Here is a 20,879-nt window from a genome sequence, read left to right on the forward strand (position 1 = left end):
ATCATGATCCTTCATGTAAGCCAAGAGCAACTACCTGCAAGTATTATCAGGGCACCAAGTCTGCTTGACAAAATGTGTAGGAGGCTTTTCTCCACGGTTGTTCCTTAGCTTAGGGTCTCCTTCTTTCTTGAGGTGCATCAGAGCCTGAGCCATGGACATCTTCTGGACATGGTGTAAGACCTTCCTATTTAGTCAGGCATTTAACAAAGAAAGCTAGCCTGGGATATTGTACAAGAATTTCCATTTCATGCTGATCCTCTACTTGATTTTTATTCCTGTTCGGTCTCCTATTTAAAAGTTATTTTGTTCTCTCATTGTAAACTGCTCTGAGCTTTTGTTGGGAAGCATAGCATATACATTGAATAACTTAAAACATAAGAATATGAGGATTGTTTTAAAAAACATTTTTAAGAATTTCCCAGTGAAACTGAGGGAGGAGTCTTACCTTTCTCTCTGTGCCTCTCAGCTGATTGTATTAATCCCGATATTGAGGTTGATGTGATCCCACCTACCTTCGCTGAAACTTACCTCACCAAATCAGCCAAGCTGACCTGCCAGGTTATCAATATGCCTTCTGCAGAAGGGCTCAACGTGGTGTGGCTGAGAGAGAATAATCAAGCATTGGAAACAACCGTTCAGCCACCTGTCCTGCAAAGCAACGGCCAGTACAGTGTGGATGCCACAGCCAGTGTGTGCGTGGATGAGTGGAACAAGGAAAAAAATTACACCTGCAAAGTGACCCACCCAACACTCACCTCGCCCATTGAAAAGACACTTCACAAAAGCTCTGGTAGGTCACAGTCCCTTATGTGTTGTCTTAATTTTACTCAATGGACAGCTTATTTCTGAGTTTAGCAGCTCTCAGGGGGTGTCTGTTTAATGATCCCATTTGCAGTCCATATTTCTTTAGGTCACTGAGTTGAAAGCTTGAGAATGAGCAGAAAACAAGAAAGCAAAGCAAGAAACAGTAGCAAATTCCTGATAACCCATTCAGACCATTGCCAAATCTGTCAGTTTCCTGCATCCATGAATATGTGGAACAACAAATATGGCAGCTGATTTGTGTGATGGTTTTGACTTCAAACAGGGACAGCTGAGAAATGCCACTACCCCATCTTACTTCACAGAAGGACTAATGAAATGACTTCCCTGTAGAAAACAGGCCAGATGTTTTGGGAAGGTTTAGAATACCTACTCTATCTTTTAACAGTTGTAGGCTAGGGTTTTCAAGGCTTCTCCATGTCCAACAAAATTAATGAGAATTTGGAGCTGAAGTCCCTTAAGTGACTTGGAAAATATTCCACCTACTGCTTAGTAAAACCATGCCACCATTACTGGTACCATACAGCACAACATTCCTGCTACACAGAAAACTAGTCATCTATGCCACCCTCAAAATCAGAATAAATTGTTTTAATAGTCTCCCCCTGGCTCTATACTCTGTTTATCCTCGTAGCTGGTAAACAAAGGGAGTACCTGAAGAGAGATGGTCTCTTCCATCCAGTATGAGTAATTGTGGTAGCTATAAAAATGTGCTTATCCTCTTAAGTGAGATTCTCATTTATCCTCATTAGAATTCAGTAGCTATGTATGAACATGAGCAGATCCCAGCTTGAACTAGCAGAACTAGAATTTCCTTGCACCAGTGAGATTGCTTATTCATTGTCCTCCCTTTGCAGGTACCAACACCCAAGCTCCATCCATCTATGTCTTCCCCCCTCCCACTGAGCAACTGGCCCTTCATGAAGCCGCCACACTCACTTGCCTGGTGAAGGGCTTCAACCCACCTGACTTCTTCATCAAGTGGCTACAGAATGGCGAGCCAATGAAGGCCTCCAGTTACATCACTAGCAAGCCCACCCTCGAGTCCCAACAGCCAAAGCTGTACTTCGCCTACAGCATGTTGACCATCAGCGAGCACGAGTGGAATGCCGGCACCACCTTCACATGCGTTGTTGGACATGAAAAGCTGCCTCTGCAGGTAGCTCAAAAGACCATCGACAAGTCCACGGGTAAACCAACCCTGGTCAATGTGTCTCTCGTTATGTCTGATACTGCCAACACCTGCTACTAACCACCATGCCTTCCCTCAACCACCTAATCCTCGCTATGACTATTCCTTCTCCTACCACTATAGTGAAGAGGAGTGGTCACACCCCTCTAACAGCTTTGTGAAATAACATGTTTTCCAGCCTCATCATTTTTTTACAAATTAGAAATAAAGTTAATTTTGGAACAAACTAACAAAAATATTCAGCTCTTTCCTTTCCCCCAAAAATTGTGAGAAAAAAGCATGTAGTGCATCCTTAGATGTAGGGAAGAGGCTCTTGGTGATGTTCAGTCTCCATATTCCCTGGTCCTTGGCTACCCACGTGTTGATACTGCAGTCATGGTTTTCATGTTCCATCCATTTCTTCCTCATACTGTAGAATCCTTATTGCCTCTCTGCTTTTTGTCTTCTCCCATGTCCCAAATGTATCTGGGTATACCCCTCAAATCCTCCATTCCCATTGATTATTATCTTATACTCTGGGCTACATTTCCATTCAACATATGCTGTGACCTGCACAGTTCCTATGTTACTGTATCTTCAGCTCTGCTCCAATATGGACATTGCTTCCTGGGTAAGCAGTCATTAGAAACCCCTCTGATTATCAAAAACTAGAAGGGTGTCTCTGTAGATCTCTACCCCAGGTTTTCATCTGCCCTAGAGGCCTCTTGATCTGGGGGTGCATTTGTGGGGCACTTTCTGTTTACTCAAAGGTAAGTTAACCCTGCAAGAGATGGAACAGCCAAGAAGGAGGACTTCTAATTCTCTTATGATCAACATGAAGGCTGACAGGAAGTATTCAAATCTCACATCAGGTCTGGCGGCTTCCACCTCCCTCATAGTAAACCCACAGGGTCATCCTTGGATTCTTTTATCTCCTGATTTCTCTGATGTCAAGAAACTAAAAGATGATGGCCCTAAGAACCATAAACTCAATGGCATCACAGCGTCTGTCCATGCTCACCAAGCCATCCTTGAGGCATTTGACAGGCACATGTGAGCCTGCTCCTTATTAATCACAAATACTGAATGCATAGCAGTGTTCTTACATGTGGAGTGTATGTCTATCTGCTTCTATTTCTTTCAGAGCTTCTCTGCAAATGTCCTTGTAGACACTTTGAGGTCGTAAACTAAATGAAGCCTTTAGTCTTAAAGTAGGCTTCCACATACCCAACAATCATTTTATCTCCCTTTAAAACATACTAACTCCTCATGTAATCTCTCCAAGGAGATCCACCAGCCTTAGAGGGAGACGTAGAGTATTACCCATCTGCTACAACTAGAATATTGGCAATGGTAGAAAAACCACACTCAAAACTTGAAATAATCAACCATCAAAGTGTTAACAAAAACCCTAGCATGTAGTGACCCCCCTCATCCCTTATGGGCCAGCCTCCTGAAAGTCACACTCAGGAAAATCTTTGCTGAACCAGCCTACAATAGTCCTATTTTTTTGAACCAGCTGATGTGAATATAAAATAAATATGAAGCTTATGTGATAGTCAGAGATGAGGCCTTTAGTCAATAGGGTGGTAGAACTGACCTAACCAATTTCAGAGGTGTCTGCTTGGTACAAGGGCATCAGAAAATGAAATACAATTCTAGGATGTGCCAACTCTTATCTAGCCTCACAGCTGGTGGATTGGCTGCCTCAAAAGAGCAAAGAATGGGGTAAAAGATGTTGCGAGTCAGGTGAGGCTTCTAGACCCACTCTAGGTTAGCCATGACCTAAAATATTTCTTTTTGTATTATGGGTGCACCACAGAGATGGGTAGGTAAGTAGATAGAGATAAAAATTTATATTGAGATGGCTGGTTGCGTAGTTTCTTCAAAGGTGTGATGGATGTTCAGGTAGGTAAGTAGCCATGAGAGTGGACAGAGGATGCATTGCTATATGAGTGGGAAGCTAGTTATATAGACAGACACTGAGCTTGTTAGGGAAACACCATGGAAGGTTGGGAAGGGCACCAACCTGAGAGGCCATATATTTATGTACAAACAAGTTCTCTCAAGGAAAAGGGGATTCTCAATGCAGGAGCCAAAAAGTTCATCCAAGCATCTTAAACTTCTCAAAACTGTTGTTGAATGGAAATTTGAGGTTTTTGCTTTTTAGAGAAGCATAAACTTTCTCTGCAGCATAATTTTGACTTTTTGATTCAAACCCTCAAATATTCTGAGTCCAACATGTTGCTGTGGTCCTTCATAAGAACTTTAACTGAGTTCCTCATCTGCTATTCTCCACAATGGGCTTTCAGCCACACGTCATGTCCTATGATGTCACACCTGTGAGAGACTGCCTGTCTTTCCCAAGAGGTACCATGGAATCCAACTTTCAGAAGATTATGGAAGCATGAAATACTATTGCTATGACTCAGGCAGGGCATGCAGGGCAATATTTCAGAACTGAAATGTTTTGTTTAAAAACTATCAAAGCAATTACTGTTTTCCAAAGGGAAAAAGAAATATATCAAAAAGTGTCCTTTTACATGCACACATACAAAAACCCAAATCATCCTGAAGAATCATGACACTGACTCTAAAACAAACCTCTGATTTCTCTAGGTCCTGGATTCAACACAATCTTTGCTTAATCAGAAGTTAGACCCATATCTCTCAAAAGCTGACGTTAAATCAAGGAATGCTGCCACATGCCAGTTAAAATTGCTATCAGTGTGAATCCTGTCCTTGGTACAAATCTTGTCTTTGGACCGAAATATAAACCAAGCCCTGGACCATGATTAGCTAGTCAAGGTCCTATTTGTTCCCCCTCCAACTTCTACAGTAGGAAAAGGTAGAAATCTGAGATTTCCCAGTCAGCTGAACAATTTGAAAAGTTCCCTGACCTAAAAGACCATATTTTTAGGGGTCTTTCCACTATTACTTTCTATGACTCTAGGCCTGTGACTTGGTGGATAGCCCCCATGTCTTGGTCTTCTTGCTGTCACTCTTACCAAATGTTGTTCTTCTCTATCACCCATCTAATATGTCCATCCTGCAATATTCATAGATATATAGATCGTTAGGGGCTGGAAGGGACCTTGCAAGATCATCTGGTCCAGCCCCCACACTAGGCAGGAAAGACAACTGCGGTCAGGTGACCCCAGCAAGGTGATCGTCCAATCTCCTGTTGAAGATTTCCAGGGTAGGTGATTGCACCACCTCTAGAGGGAGTTTATTCCACAGTATGGGCACCCTGACTGTGAAGAAGTTTTTCCTAGAGTTGAGCCTGAAGCAGTCTTCCAGGAGTTTATGGCCATTATTCCTGGTTTTCCCCAAGGGTGCCCTGGTGAACAGTTGTTCACCAAGTTCTTGATGTATTCCCCTGATGTAGTGGTAAGCTGCTTTCAAGTCCCCTCTCAGCCTTCTCTTTTTTAGGCTGAAGAGGCCCAAGTCCCTCATCTTCTCCTCATATGGCTTGTTTTGCAAGTATCTGATGGCTCTTCTATGGACTCTCTCAAGTTTTTCCACAACCTTGTTGAAGTGCAGCGCCCAAAACTGGACACAGTACTCCAGCTGCGGTCTCACCAGTGCTGAGTACAGTAGAAGAATCACTTCATACTTCCCTGAAACAAGCAGTGTTACTTAGAGTAATGAGTAGGATGGTAGGGGGTAACCATAACATGGGTACACAACACTGAAGTCCTTCTTAAATCATTAGAATACAACAGAATGTGTACCCCTTCCCCAAATAAATTAAAACCACCTTTTTCAATTCCAACTGCAAAACTCCCAGAGGTCTGTTCACAAGTTATGAGCAGTCCATATGCTGAAAAATGTTCTGTGAGTAGAGAAACACTTGACATTCTGCCTAACTATTCAAAGTCATGCCTTGAATACAAGTTGGCCAATGTCCTTCCCACTTCTGTACTGCTCCCCATTTATTTTAAGAATTATTTTAGAAGGAAAATTCTAAAACAATCAAGGACATTTATATGTCCAATTCCAATTGAACTTGTCAGAGTTTGGCATCACATTATTTACACTGTTTTCCAAATCCTAGTCTTATTCTCTGCCTGAACAGCTACCTACCTATCTACTGTTCATGAATGCCGTAAAAATTTCTCTACCTCTTCAAACAGTACCAATTAAAGTCACCTTCAGAAATAGCTGGTTAAAATAAAAATATGGTGGGATTTTCCAAAGCACTTCAGGGAGTCTTACTCTTATTCTCAGTTCATGTACTTGATGTTGGAGTGATGGAGTTAGTTTATTGGATTAAACCACTGACTTTTGGTCTCAAATACAGACTTAATGGTCCAGGTCTACTAATGTGATTAAGTTTCTCACAGCTCCACTACTTCCAGTGGACATGCTCCCATTCACATCAGCCAAGGGTCTGGCCTGGTGCCTTCCTGAGTGAGGGAAAACATTTCCATCCAACCTTGAAGAAAGTTTGTTCTTGGAGGAAATAGATATGACAAAAATTACTAAAAATTCCCTCCAGATACCTTGGCTTTTCCTTTGGCCCTGCCTCACTTACTAACTCTGTTGTATCTTTGGACATCCTATCACAGCCCTACCTCCAACCTCATGTCTCTTCCAAATGCCCAGACAGAGATAAATCAATTAATGGAAATTGGACAGTCAGATACAGCAAGTGGTTTTTGAAATTCTCATTCTAAAATGCACAACTCTCTTTGACTTGACTTCATCAGCTAATGGTGACTCAGTATCTCTAGAAGGAAGTCTACCTAACATAACTCCAAGTCTCCTGCTACTGCAAGGCCACCATGTCCATGTTAAGGCTTACAATTCAAAGTTCCAATAGTGAGAGCCCCTACTGGGGGTCTCCATAAATTAAGTCCCCAGCTGGTCCTCACTCTGTGTTTGTGTCATCCAAAGCTTACCTAGATGAGTTTGCAGATGCCGAAGAGGAGCAATTCAGCCACCTCTGGAAAACAGCCTGCACTTTCATCATCCTCTTCATTCTGAGTCTTTTCTACAGTGCCACGGTGACTCTGATCAAGGTAAAAGGGAAATTTGTTGACACTGACTGTGATAACCCTGGGTCTTCTTGATATCCAGTTCAACGTAATGTTTGCAAGGAGCTAAGAGTGGAAAGCAAAAAGGTAGAGGAACATGATTAAAAAATTTCCACAGGTATTTTGGCAGAAAATCATCTTTAAAAATCTGTGCTTGGTTATGGGACTAGTCCACTGGATATCTGGGTTCTAGTCCTAGTTTGGTATTGACTTTATGTAGGTCATTTCCCCTTTCTCTGAGTTTCTTCCTGATCTTGGTCCATGTTTTCTATTTGGACCGCAAGATCTTAGGCCAGAGAATGGTTCTTAATATGTGTTTTTTTACAATGTCCACCTCTATGGGGTACTAATGTCATTTGAAACAGCTAAGTTCTGCTACCATGTAAAAAACTCGATAAGCTTTATGTACAAAAAAGTGGTGGGATGCTAGAACCAACCCCAGAGGGTTTTCAATATTGGGAAAAATCTCAATCCAGAATTCAATAGGCAAATTTAGCCACTGGAAATTTGGCAGGCAAGATGAAAAACTGCCTAAAAGTTATCAGGTTTTCAAATCCACCTAGAAGGTTTGGACTTGAAACTGTGAAACAAAAACCCTTATGCAGCTAAGAAATTGTTTGTCCTTCTCTTTCACCTGTCATCTCTTCAGTCTCTTAGGGCCAGATTCTAAGCAATCTTCCTCAGGCTGTAGAAGAAAACACGGTAGACTAGAAAAACTTAGATGATATTGTTGTAATCAGAGAAATAAAAATTAAAATGGCTGGCAGTAAATTAAGGGGCTAAACCTATTCAGTTTAGGAAAAAGACTCTTGAGGAGCATTGGCGACACGTAGAGTGTGCGCGTGGGTGCATGTGCACCCCCTGAGATCGGCTGTGCCTCACCTGAGAGAAGCCCCGGCACTTCCAGTTTTGCAGCCAGCACATCAGCCGCTGGGGGACCTCTGTCCCACCCTGGTTGGCAATCGGCCGCTGCGGGACCCTACCCCCGGTTGGCAATCAGCCACTGGTACCCCCCCTAGTATTAGGAGGCACCAGTCACCCACGTTGAGGAGGGACATGATATAGGCTTACAAAATACTAAATGGAAAAGAGAAAGTCAATAAGGGGTATTTACTTGCTATCTCTCACAATGCAAGAACTAGGGGTCATAAAATGAAACTAGTAGGTAGTAAGTTTAAAACGAACAAAAGGAAGTCTTTCTTCACCCAGTGCACAATTCAAATGTGGAGTTCATTGCCACCAAATGTAGCAGAGGTTGACAGTTTAGCCAGACCAGACACAGTCTTGGAGGAAAGAGGCATCAGTAACTATTTAGCATAGGAGTTAGGGTTACAATCTCTGAATCTGCTCTTCCTAGACCTTAAATCCTGCAGGCTGCAAGTGGAAGAGGAACAGTGGAAAAAACCCAGGTCATACCCAGCTCACTCTCCCTTTCAGCATCCACGCTCTCCTTCTGTGTGACACAGGATACTGGGCAAGATGAACCTTTGGTGTGACCCAGTAAATGGCAATTCTTATGTTTTTATGTACAGTATTTGACCTTTGGTGAATGAGAGGAACTTGTTCCTGCCTTGTTTTAACAATTACATTTTATAATGTTCAATTACAGGTGAAATAAACCCAATAGCCCAGATTGCTTCTACTCAAGAAGACCCTCCCCCCCAGATAGCAGTTTTTGCAGAAGGATTCATCCCAGCTTTTCCCCACCCATGGTGTATATTTACTTGCCTGTGGAATGTCCTCAGACACCACTTGAATGTGACTGGACTTTCATTATTGTTTTAAGGCATGTTTAGTTGTGGGGTTTGAGGCATTATAACCTTTTCCCCCTTTTTATGTCTGTCTTGGTAATCTCTATTTTATGCACAATACTATCTTTACCAGCATGAAACCATGGCAAGAAGTGCCACCTTCATGAATACACATAATTAAACATCACATAAATGTCTTTTCACTTGGTGTTTGTAATTCTTACGTGGTACATATTTGTTGTTGAAATACAGAAGCACTTTTTTTTAATGTGAAAAGATTTCTTGTAAGCTCTGAATATTGTTCTTCACTTGTTCTTGTAGGCACCTGACAGGAGAAACTAGATAATTGTGTTTACCCTTCCCTGGGGTCTCAGAGATACTCAGGCCAGCAGGGACTAATATAACAAACTGGACTGACCTTCATGCAAACCAGAGAATTTCACTCCAAAATTCCTGGAGTAAGTATTATTCCACAATATCAGAGCTGTTCAACTGGTGGCACTTGGACTGTGAGTGGCCGACATAGGGTTAACGTATGACCTGCACACTGAAGAGGCTACTTGGTCAGGCCCTCAGGGACCACGACCCCAGGAAGATGGGAGTTCAAGAAAAGTGGTTGCTTCTCAAGGAAGCGATCCTCAGTGCACAAGCCAAATCTATTCCAACAGGGAGGAAAGGCAGCAAGAAGGCACAGCAGCCCCCCTGGCTCTCCAGAGACCTAGCGGACCTACTGTGGCTAAAAAGGAAAGCCTACAAAGGATGGAGGATGGGATTCACCTCCAAGGAGGATTACTCCGCGCTGGTCCGGTCCTGCAGGGACCAAACCAGGAAAGCCAAGGCTGCAACTGAACTCCAACTAGCTTCAGGCATCAAGGACAACAAAAAGCCCTTTTTCAGATATGTGGGGAGCCAGAGGAAAAGCAAGGGCAATGTTGAACCCCTGCTAAACCAGATGGGGCAACTGACAACTGACGCCCAGGAAAAAGCCAACCTATTAAATAGGTACTTTGCGTCAGTCTTTCATCAGTCACATGGGATGCCCATGCCTGCTATGGGACAGGGAAATCTGGGTGAGGGGGATCCCCTACCCTCCATCAATGCTGACCTCGTGAAGGAACACCTTGAGAAGCTGGATACCTTCAAGTCAGCAGGCCCTGATAATCTGCACCCCAGGGTACTCAAGGAGCTGGCGAGCGTCATAGCCCAGCCCCTGGCACGGATCTTTGAAAACTCCTGGCACTCTGGTGTAGTGTCCGAAGACTGGAAGAAGGCCAATGTGGTTCAAGAAAGGGAGGAGAGTGGATCCGGCTAACTACAGGCCCATTAGCCTGACTTCTATCCTGGGGAAGATCTTAGAAAAGTTTATTAAGGAGGCCATCTCATTTCCTTCTATGACCAGGTGACCTATCACCTGGACAAGGGAGAAGAGATTGATGTCATATATCTTGACTTCAAAAAAGCTTTTGATCTGGTATCCCATGATCACCTCTTGGCCAAACTGCCCAGTTGTGGCTTTGGCTCCACCACGATCCGCTGGCTGGGAAATTGGCTTCGTGGTTGGACCCAGAGGGTTGTGATTGATGGTAGTCACTCATCATGGTGCCCTGTGACCAGTGGGGTCCCTCAAGGCTCTGTCCTGGGACCCATACTGTTCAACATCTTCATTAACTATGTGGACATTGGAGTCAGGAGTGGACTGGCCAAGTTCGCCGATGACACCAAACTTTGGGGCAAAGCATCCACGCCAGAGGACAGGCAGGTGATCCAGGCTGACCTGGACAAGCTCAGCAAATGGGCAGACGAGAACATCATGGTGTTTAACACCGAAAAATGCAAGGTTCTCCACCTTGGGAGGAAAAACCTGCAGCACCCTTATAGGCTCGGCAGTGCTACGTTGGTTAGCACTACAGAAGAAAGAGACTTGGGGGTCATCATTGACCACAAGATGAACATGAGCCTGCAATGTGATGCTGTGGCTAGTAAAGCGACCAAAACGCTGGCTTGCATCTATAGATGCTTCTCGAGCAAATCCCAGGACATCATTCTCCCCTTGTACTCGGCCTTGGTGAGGCCGCAGCTGGAGCACTGCGTCCAGTTTTGGGCTCCACAATTCAAAAAGGATGTGGAGATGCTTGAGAGAGTCCAGAGGAGAGCCACGCGCATGATCAGAGCTCAGGAAACCAGATCTTACGATGACAGGCTGAGAGCCATGGGACTCTTTAGCCTGGAAAAGCGCAGGCTCAGGGGTGATCTGATGGCCACCTATAAGTTTATCAGGGGTGACCACCAGGATCTGGGGGAATGTCTGTTCACCAGAGCGCCCCAAGAGATGACGAGGTCGAACGGTCGCAAACTTCTGCAAGACTGTTTCAGGCTGGACATAAGGAAGAATTTCTTTACTGTCCGAGCCCCCAAGGTCTGGAACAGTCTGCCATCGGAGGTGGTTCAAGCACCTACATTGAACACCTTCAAGAGTAAATTGGATGCTTATCTTGCTGGGATCCTATGACCCCAGGTGACTTCCTGCCCTTTGGGCACGGGGCTGGACTCGATGGTCTCCCGAGGTCCCTTCCAGCCCTAATGTCTATGAAATCTCCTCCCTGGCCACCTCTCCCTACCATTGCTCATAGTGATGGCAGCCAAGGTCTCCAAAACTCCCTCTCCCTCCCCAGATTTCACTTTTTCTCACCTCTCTTAGGGGCAGGGCAGGGTATGTGGAGAGAGGCAGGCTGCCTGTACTGTAGGTGTAGCATGGTGTACAAGTTGCCCCTGCTGTTCCCATTTCATGGAAGGGGACTAAGTTATTCATGCTAGACATGGCATACCTGGCTAGGAGGGTGGTGTGGCTACATGCATGGCAGAAGAGGCAGATAGGCTGCCCACTCTGTGTGTGCAGCAAGGTGTGTGGTCTGTGATGCACATGCCAAATGGAGGGTCCATCTGCACAGTGCCTACCTCCCCCTCACCCTACCCCCCTCTCAGTCTGTGGCTCACATCATGTGTGGCCCTGGGTTTATGAGAAGATGGAGAGGCCTGCACTACATTACATGCATGTCCCTTTTAATCTAATGCCTTGAAGTTGTCCTAGAGCAGTTCCCAAACTTCTTGAGCTTGAGACAGCCCTCCATAACTTCAGTGAATTGAGTGGCACCCAATTTTTAAAAAGTTAATTTATAGATTAGATTGTTTACTTCCCTGCAGAGGGGATGGGGAATCATCCAGACATGGACAAGCCTGAGCCTGCACTTATCTGCTTAGTTTATCTGCTTATCTTCTAATACCTCACTTATCTCCTCACACCTCAGAGCACCTTGAAAACATGAGGTGGCGCCACATGGTTCCCCAGCACCCTTATTGAGAATAACTGCCATTGCAGTTACTATCTAGCACAAACTTTAGTGTGTTGGCTGGCTGTTGCTATTCTTGCTCAATGGCTATCTCTATGGTATCAGAGAGACTGTCTCTTGCATGGTTTAGTTGTATGGGATTGTTCTCTTGTCTCTTGCTTGCTGATACCTGCTTGTGAGATTCTTATAGTTCTATACAGCTAGGGTCAAAACCTCACAATAACTAGCTCCATACATGAAACAATTTCTAGGTCTCCTGAAAATCCTGTCCTGTTCCTTTTCTGGATTTTCTGCTCCTCTGTAAATGCACCCCAAACTCCTCACAGGAAGAGAAAAGCTTGCAGGGGAGGATGAACCAGAGGTTACAAAGCTAATCTGGGACTTGGGAATGGAGGGCCCAATTCTGCCCTGTGTTAGAGATTTCCTATGTGATGCAAGGGAAATTACTTAATCCCTCTGTGCCTTGGTTCCGTCTGTACAATGGGAATGAGTCTTCCCCCATTTCAGAATTGTAAGAATAAAACCAGTAAACACTCTGACTGGCCAAGAAACTGGAAATGTGGCTTGCTAGGCAATCCTCAGTCATAGTGTTGGGCCCCTTAGCTACCCATCTGCTTATAGCAAGTGCAAAAAACTGGTGTGATATAGTTCCCTTCTCCACCTTGGGCATGCCATAGGTATGTATCCAAGCACAATGCCAGAGATCCCCTTGGATTGGTGGTGGTATATTGAAAGCACTGGCAACACCAGAGGTCTGTGGGTCAGGAGTGAGGGGCACCAGCAGGGGTGGGGGGGCAGGGTACTGCAATTTAGTGAATGAGGGGCACTGGCAGGGCTGCAGGCAGTGGGTTTGGAGTGAGGGGCAGTAGCAGGGCTTGGGGGGTTGTGGCTAGGAAGAGTGGGTCAACAGAATGCGCAGGGGCAGGGCCACCCTTCAGGGCCGACCATGTAAACACTCCTTTGAAATCCATCATTCATGATGGGCAGTTGGCTAGTGTGGTTATAAAGTTCCTGGCTGTTGTGCGCAGGTGGAGTTGAAGTTTCCTGTTAGCCCAGTGCAGAGATTTATCACAAAGCACAGCATGTCGTGCAGTTGGGTTTTTCCCACAAAGGTTGTTTTTCTTTCATCTCCCTTGCCTATCTCATTTTCATGGCTAACCCTCATAACCAAATCTGCCCCTATCAGCACCAGCATTTCTGCCCCAGAATGATTCAAAGGGGAAACATCTGGTTACAGTTGCTTTGACAAATAGGACACGTCTGTTCTGAGGTGAAATCAATTTGGCCCAAATGCTGGGGAGCCAGTTCTTGCCCTAACCCCTCTTACAGTATGCAATACTAGAGGAAGTACAGCGCACAGGATAAACTGTTCCTGATGAAGAAGCTGTTGCTTCTGCTCTGAGGGTGGCTCAGGGGTGCATGACTAATAAGCAGCTAGGCATGAGCTTCTAATGCAGAACTCTTGCTAAGTAAATCAGTGTAATCCTGAGACACATAAGCAAGGAAATATCAAGTAAGAGATCTTAATGGAGATTATGGGTTATTTCAGTAAGATTGCCATACAGAGTCCTGTAGACTCCTTTGAAAATCTTGGATGGCATAAATAAGGATGAAGGGTAAAATTCTGGCTCAATTCTGGGATTCTTGCCATTGACATGAGTGGAACCAAACCTTTACCCTGAACAAATCACCCATTTTCTGAGACTCCTTCTCTTCCAGGCAAAGCACTGAAGCAACCCTATAGGATGCATAGTGTGAGAACAGCCAAAAAATCCTTCTCCCAACAATATTTCTGGGCAAAGTTGAGGGAACTTCAGCAAAGCCAAATGTAATAACTCCAGAAGGAATTCAACTGAATAAATAATACTCTTCAAGGGAGAAACTGCCCAAGGCTTCAACAATAACAAGTGGTCAGAACCATAACATTTCAACTCATGTAAAACATACTGTCACCTGTAGTGAGATGGCCCTGAAAGTCAAGTCACAGATGGATGGACAATCACATATGAGGAGAGGTGGACAGGGAGATAGACAAATTGGTGGATTTTCTTAATTTATTTTATTTTGTAACCAACACAAAGTAGTCCAAAAAACCATAAGCTGTACAACAGAGGAAATGGGAGACACTTCTCCTTGCATAGAAAGCATGCAGAAAAACATGTGTCTGTATGTGTGTGCATAAGTGCCACCCTCACACATACGTACATACATACATACATACATACATACATACACAAGTATGTGGTCTTTTCCCTGTGGATGTTTTAAGTTAGACTCCGTCCTCTTTTTTTCTGACACATCAGAAAAAAATTAGCATCCACTGCCATGCATTATAAGCTGGCAGAGAACATGCTATTTTTCTTCAGGTGTCTAACAAGATGGAAGGAGGCTGAGGCAGCATGATGATGGACAGGTACAATGAAAAGAAACCATGAGTGCTATCCACCTCGTTTGAAGCCAGAAGCCCAGAAATTACTGTACCTGTAAGGGACATAAAGCAGAGGGGTGAGGCTCACTTGCAGAATTCCATGCCCAGTGGGTAAGTAAAGAAGGAATGGCATGGTTGTCACCATGGACTATGTGCCCTCCCACATAGTCCAGCATGGAGAACATTCCTCAGTCCTCCATACATCCAGCCTAGATATACTGGTTGAATGACAAAGGTCATTTGAAAAAGACATATCTTGTGGCCCAAAAGAGCCACTTGTGGCCCAAAAGAGCTATCTTGTGGCATTCCCTCCTAGGAAGAAGGAACCCAATTCCCAGGGTAAGCCACAGCCCCCAGTATGATCCCCACACCATCAGGAAGCCACTGAGGCATGAGTAAGCCTCTGCCATCTTTCTTGTGGCCGCAATCAGAGGCAATGTGTAGGGGGTGCACATGGTGGAAGAAAGTTGCTGCTTGCCACCCTGCTGCCAGCTCCACCAGCAATGTCTGTGGGAGGTCCATGATTGCCCCTGGCCACTGGCACCGCTGCCAGTGGCACTTGCAGGTGGTAGCTAACCTGTGGCCAGTGCTCACCACCACCACCACCACCCCACCACTGACAGTGTCTGCAGCATCTGGAGGAGCTCCCCACTCACTGCTGCTGCACTCCTGCCACAACCAGCACACCCGTCGCTGCCAGCAAAGCTGTGCCCCCCCAAGCCACCAGGGATACATGCCATTCATGGCCACAATGGTCTCTTTGTTGGGTTCCCATCACTGCAGTCTCTTAGGATGGTCAGTGTTTGGCCTATTTCTCAACCTCCTGCCTACAAAAGGACCACGCATCTGTCCCTATCTGTTGTCCAGTGTGACCTATCCAGTCTCAGTTGCCCTACCTAGTTATCATCAGCTATCAAGTATCATGACTGAACACTAATCTCTGATAATTGCCCATTGAACTTTAATTGTTGATCACTTAGGAGTGACTGTTATCAATTACTGCTCATAGAAGAATAACAACATACATCAATCATCCAAAGACTATTAGCCATCAATAGCCTATCCTACATCACCTACAATTCGTTCATCATTGGTGTTGATCTGTAATTCTGAGTTCTATGCTTAGTTATTGATTTTGATTACTGCCTATGTTTCCATAACAGCTGATCAGTGTTGGTTTGTTGTTAGTATAAAGAGTTGAAGTCTAATTGTGAATGTAGGGCACCATCATTACCTTGAACATCGTGACACCAATACCATAGCAGAGGCTGAGCAGGAAGAGAGCGATGAAGGTAAACACTGTCCAGAAACTATCAGGATCTTCCTGCCCTTCTTCAGTGTAATCCTGTGGGTCCACCACTGCAAAGACCAAAGCTAAAACAAAATAAGTGCCCTGTTAGAACAGCTTCCTTTTAACTCCTCATAGGCATTCACACCAATGAAGCTTAGATAATATGGAAAGGAACCCTTCTCTGTCATCCTGCAACTGGCACAATGTTTCTTGCCCAACGTGAGACAAGGAAGCAGGGAAACTTCTGCATAGGCACTAGTTTTCAAAAGTGCCTCGGGGATTTTGGCCCACAGATCCTATTGACTCTATTGCATTCCTTTACAAATTTCAACTGCATCACAACTTTATCAACAAGTGACCCCAAAACAGTGATGTTCTGGGATGGAAATTGGTCTGGGAATAACCAATGCATCATTCAGTGGGCCTGTCAGTCCCACCAAGCAGCAGAAACTTCCTATTCACTCCCATAACAAAGCACCCTGGGATCAGTTTCCTCAGCAGGGAGGAAGCCCCATTTTCCCCATCCATCGCTGTTGTTATAACATAGGCCATTTGCATAAAGAGATCAGGTCTGTGACCACTTCCACTCTAGTAGCTGCCAGGTCCGGGGCATACTTAGCATTGGTTGTGGACACCTGGATCTATTCCCACCTATACCAATCAAGTGCTGTGCCTTTCCACAGTTCACTCCACTCACTATCTTCATCCATGCTTTCTTTGTTTTGAATAGATCCCATATGAGCAGAACCTCTGTCTTGCAATACCTCCATACACCCCCAAACACATCAGGGTAACAATATCAGCTTACACACGTTACCATAATACATGTAAAAATGGGGCAATCAGCCTGCCTCACCCTGAACCAAGTTTTTAACCAAACTCCATCCCATAGTGCCTTGAAAAGCATCAATATCCCCCCGTGATCATCTCTCTCCAGTTCCCTGAGCCATTCAACAAAAAGCTTCAGGTTATTCTAGGATGTGTCAGGAAAGATAATTTCAGCAAAGAGAAGGAAGGCTTGCAGCCATTGCTCAAGATTCCAGTATAAGCTCACATTAAATGTGGTATTCAGTTCTGATCACCATGTCTCAGCAACATGAACCCAAACTAGAGCAGGTGGAGAATAGGGGTACTAAGATGAGTGGTGAAATGGAGATCCCATCTAAGAAAAAGAGGATAAAAGGTTTTAAATTATTTTAGCAGCCCAAAGCATAAAGGGGATAAGGATTATTCACCCAAAATGCATCAGTGGAATAGACACCAGGGAATGGCAGAAGAACCATTGAAATTAAAAGGCAATGTTGGCAAAATGGTCTTGTATAAATTCAGCCTGAAAACCTAAGAAGTTTCCAAACTGATAGAAGAAAGAGGTTTTGAAGAGTGACTATACAACACCCTCCTAGATTTGTTATAAAGTTTGATTTACTTGAGAATGAGACTGTATGATAGCAGAGGATATTGGTGATATACATCATAGTGTTGTGGCAGGTTCAACTACCCACAGAAATGTAAGTGGAGAAGTCCTCAACTCACTACTCAATAGAAACTTCTATCACTCGCAACCTGCCTTTGCCACACTGGGAAACAATTCCCAAGGGGGCATTGGGACAACAATTCCCCAGCTGAGTTCTTCACAGGTATAGTGAGTTGAACATCATCCTCGTGGAGAAACGGTATGAGGACTCCTAGACTCAGTTTGTGCATGGCACCATTCAATGGGCCATCAGGCTTCCAGTTACTCTCCAGTACTGAAGGAAGGGGTCTTGACTTCTTTGGTTTAGAGACAGGTAGTTCACCATGTTAGACTATAGAGTCTGTAGTTAGAAAGTAGGGTAGATATGCAACTTTTAGACAAGACAGATATTGAGAGAGAGAGAAAGCACAGGCTTTCATGAACCCATGTTCACTTCATTAGATGCTATAAAAAGACATTGTAACCGGCCATGCCTGTCCAGCGCTCCCAGTCTAGACTTTTCTGGTTGCCCAGGGCCAACCGCACGCTTGAAGGCCGTCAGTTTGTCCCGGCACCAGTTACCTCACCCACTGGAGTTTCTTTCCTGCCACTTCTTTGATCTTAAACTTTTCCTTGGGGCTGGTGTTATGCCCGGCTCAGTGGTGATTGGCTACAGTCTTTTAGTAGCACAAGGATTTTTGGGGCTCTACCTCCCTTGTACCCCACCTAGTGCCAACCTGTTGTTGTGCTGATGTTCTTCAGACTCAGCATTGATGTCGGTCACCATCTTAGATAGTTTTCCTTGGTCTTATCATCGCTCCTCCATGCCCCCTTTCCAGGAAGGCTCCCATTTCCCTGCCTAGTGTCTGGGGAAACTCTCTTGCCTTGCTGAGTGGAGGCAGTCCCCGATGAGGGGGTTGCCACCATTGGTGCTTGTCATCTTCAGCTTCAGATTCTTTCCAGCCTGTCCCACGGCCTGCCCTGGGCTGCCAGGGACTTCCTTCTGGTCCCCCTGTCAGACTGGAACCTGGGGCTTTTATCCATGTCTCACTGCCCCAGGCAGCAAAGTGGTGCCGGCATGCGCTTACAAGGTGCTTCCATGCCAGTGTCTGCTTTTCTTCTTTGGCCTGCCCCCAGACCCCTCCTGCAAACAGGACATCATAGGAGTCCCAGTAAATACTGTTGTATAGTGGCTTTGCTGCCACTGCATCTCCCTCCTGCTCCCAGAGGCTGTGGGATTGCCAACGTGATTTCCTGCCCCTTCTATTCTCTCCCCATGGCTCCTCAGGCTGCAGGGTTATTGACTTTGCCAGTGGCATGGCAGTCCTGCTGCCACCACCATGTTTCTACAGTCCACCATCTGGCAAGGCTGCCAGCATTTTTGGGGGTGAGGGGCTCTCGCTGCTGCTACCGGGTCCTGGTGGCTTGGTGTTTCCCTTGCCCCTGCTGCAGACATGCAGCAAGAAGAGCATGTCTGTGGCAGAGGCAAGGGAAACACCAGTTCTGTGTCCAGTTCTGGGTGCTGCACTTCAAGAGGGATGTGGAGAACCTGGAGAGGGTCCAGAGGAGGCCACTCGTATGGTTGAAGGCCTCCATAGCCAGCCCTATGAGAAGAGGCTGAGGGACCTGAATCTCTTCAGTCTCCACAAGAGGAGACTCAGGGGGGATCTTGTGACTGCCTACAACCTTATCAGGGGTCAGCAGCGGGGACTCGGGGAAAGTCTGTTCACCAGGGCCCCCCTTGGGGTCACCAGGAACAATGGCCACAAGCTGAGGGAGGATAGGTTTAGGTTAGATATTAGGAAGAACTACTTCACTGTAAGGGTGGCCAGAGCCTGGAATAGGCTCCCCAGGGAGGTGGTGCTCTCACCTTCCCTGGAAATCTTCAAAAGGAGACTGGATAGGCACCTGGCTGGGGTCTTATGATCCCTGCCACCCCCAGTGGTCATTCCTGCCCTTGGCAGGGGGTCGGACTCGATGTTCTGTCTAGGTCCCTTCCAACTCGTTGATTCTATGATTCTATGATAAAAGTAGATTATGGACTAATTCACCACATCACAATTCAGAAGATCATGATTCTGCCCCCTGGCTCTTGCAGCAAGACCTTCTATTTCTGTTGACTTTGGCTGAGGGTTCAGGAACAAGCATGATGATCTGTTCTAACCATCTACTCCATGGGAGTGAAAGAACCTCACCCTTGCAGAGCAAAGGATGTTGCATCCAAAACTCCTGGATGAACTAGAGAAGACCTTATACAAACTTATCCAGTCTTGACCTGATGTCATCCTTTGATGAAGAAATCACTGTATCTTCAGGCAAATCATTTCACTTGTGTATTCCCCTACTAATGAAAGCCTGTACCTCTTTAGTACTCTGAACTGGTTCAGAGTTTCCTTCCAACCCTTGAGTTTCCTTCCAACCCTTGAGGCCCTCTCTATTCTATCTAGATTGAAGATGTCTCTTTTTCTAAACTAAAATGAAAACTATTATTTTACAAACTAGTCAGAGGGGACCAGCAGGCATTGGGGAAGTCCCTGTTCCCCCATGCACTACCAGGCGTGACCAGGAATAACAGTCACAAGGTGGCATAGAGTAGATTTAGGCTAGATATCAGGAGGCACTACTTCACGGTCAGGGTGGCTAGGATCTGGAACCAACTTCCAAGAGAAGTGATGCTGGCTCCTACCCTTGGGGTCTTTAAGAGGAGGCTAGATGTACACCTTGCTGAGGTCGTTTGACCCCAGTACTCTTTCCTCCCATGGCAGGGGTTCATACTCAATGATCTGCTCAGGTCCCTTCCAACCCTAGAAACTATGAAACTACTATTATAAGAAATCTCTTCTCATGGTGTTTGGAGACTGTGAAGAGTCTCATTGCTTTCCTTGGAAAAACTAAGTACTAGGAGCTTCCCTAATCTCTCTGTCTGAAGCATCCATGCCCATGAGGATTAGGAGGCAACTTCTGCTTGGGACAATGCATTTCAATCCCTATGTCTTCTCTGAAATGCCCTCCTTGTGGAACTTGAAACTGAAGAGAAATTGGGCAAAAAACAGTTCTTGGCTCCCTTTGTTACTCCCAGCCCTGGTCTCTCTGTGCCCCAGTTGCTTTATGGGTGAATTGAGAATGAAAACCATTCTTCACCTCTAATCTATTAGAGATATTTCAGACAGAAAACATCCCTCATGCTGTGTTTGTATGGTAAGCACCATAGCAGAAGGCCTGATCTTAGTCAAGAGTTTTGGATATCGACTGCGGAACAAAGAGGACTCTGGCATGTTCTTGTCTTTGATTCCACAAAAGTGTTTCTGCTTCCATTCATGCTGGCTGCAATCCAGCATATGATTGTGGTTCATAGATTTCATAGACATCAGGGCTGGAAGGGACCTCGGGAGATCATCGAGTCCAGCCCCCTGCCCAAAGGGCAGGAAGTCACCTGGGGTCATAGGATCCCAGCAAGATAAGCATCCAATTTACTCTTGAAGGTGTTCAGTGTAGGCGCTTGAACCACCTCCGATGGCAGACTGTTCCAGACCTTGGGGGCTGGGACAGTAAAGAAATTCTTCCTTATGTCCAGCCT

At 45.3% G+C, this 20,879-nt stretch overlaps 3 gene segments (V, D, J or C); all 3 read left to right on the top strand.

The window, feature by feature from the left end:
• The window catches only part of LOC149862398 (Ig mu chain C region-like), a 77,601-nt gene extending 75,366 nt beyond the window's left edge, over positions 1–2,235 (top strand). Inside the window, 2 exon segments of the C gene segment in view lie at positions 467–790; positions 1,680–2,235. Coding sequence covers positions 467–790; positions 1,680–2,074 — 719 coding nt within the window.
• LOC149862399 (immunoglobulin heavy constant epsilon-like) overlaps positions 1–20,879 on the top strand; it is a 218,535-nt gene that overhangs the window by 72,938 nt on the left and 124,718 nt on the right.
• Positions 1–20,879, top strand: part of LOC149862402 (Ig gamma chain C region-like) — a 246,711-nt gene that overhangs the window by 72,562 nt on the left and 153,270 nt on the right.

Source organism: Crocodylus siamensis, chromosome 6 (genome assembly GCF_052110815.1).
Source record: "Crocodylus siamensis isolate JL-2025a chromosome 6, ASM5211081v1, whole genome shotgun sequence".
NCBI lineage: Eukaryota > Metazoa > Chordata > Crocodylia > Crocodylidae > Crocodylus > Crocodylus siamensis.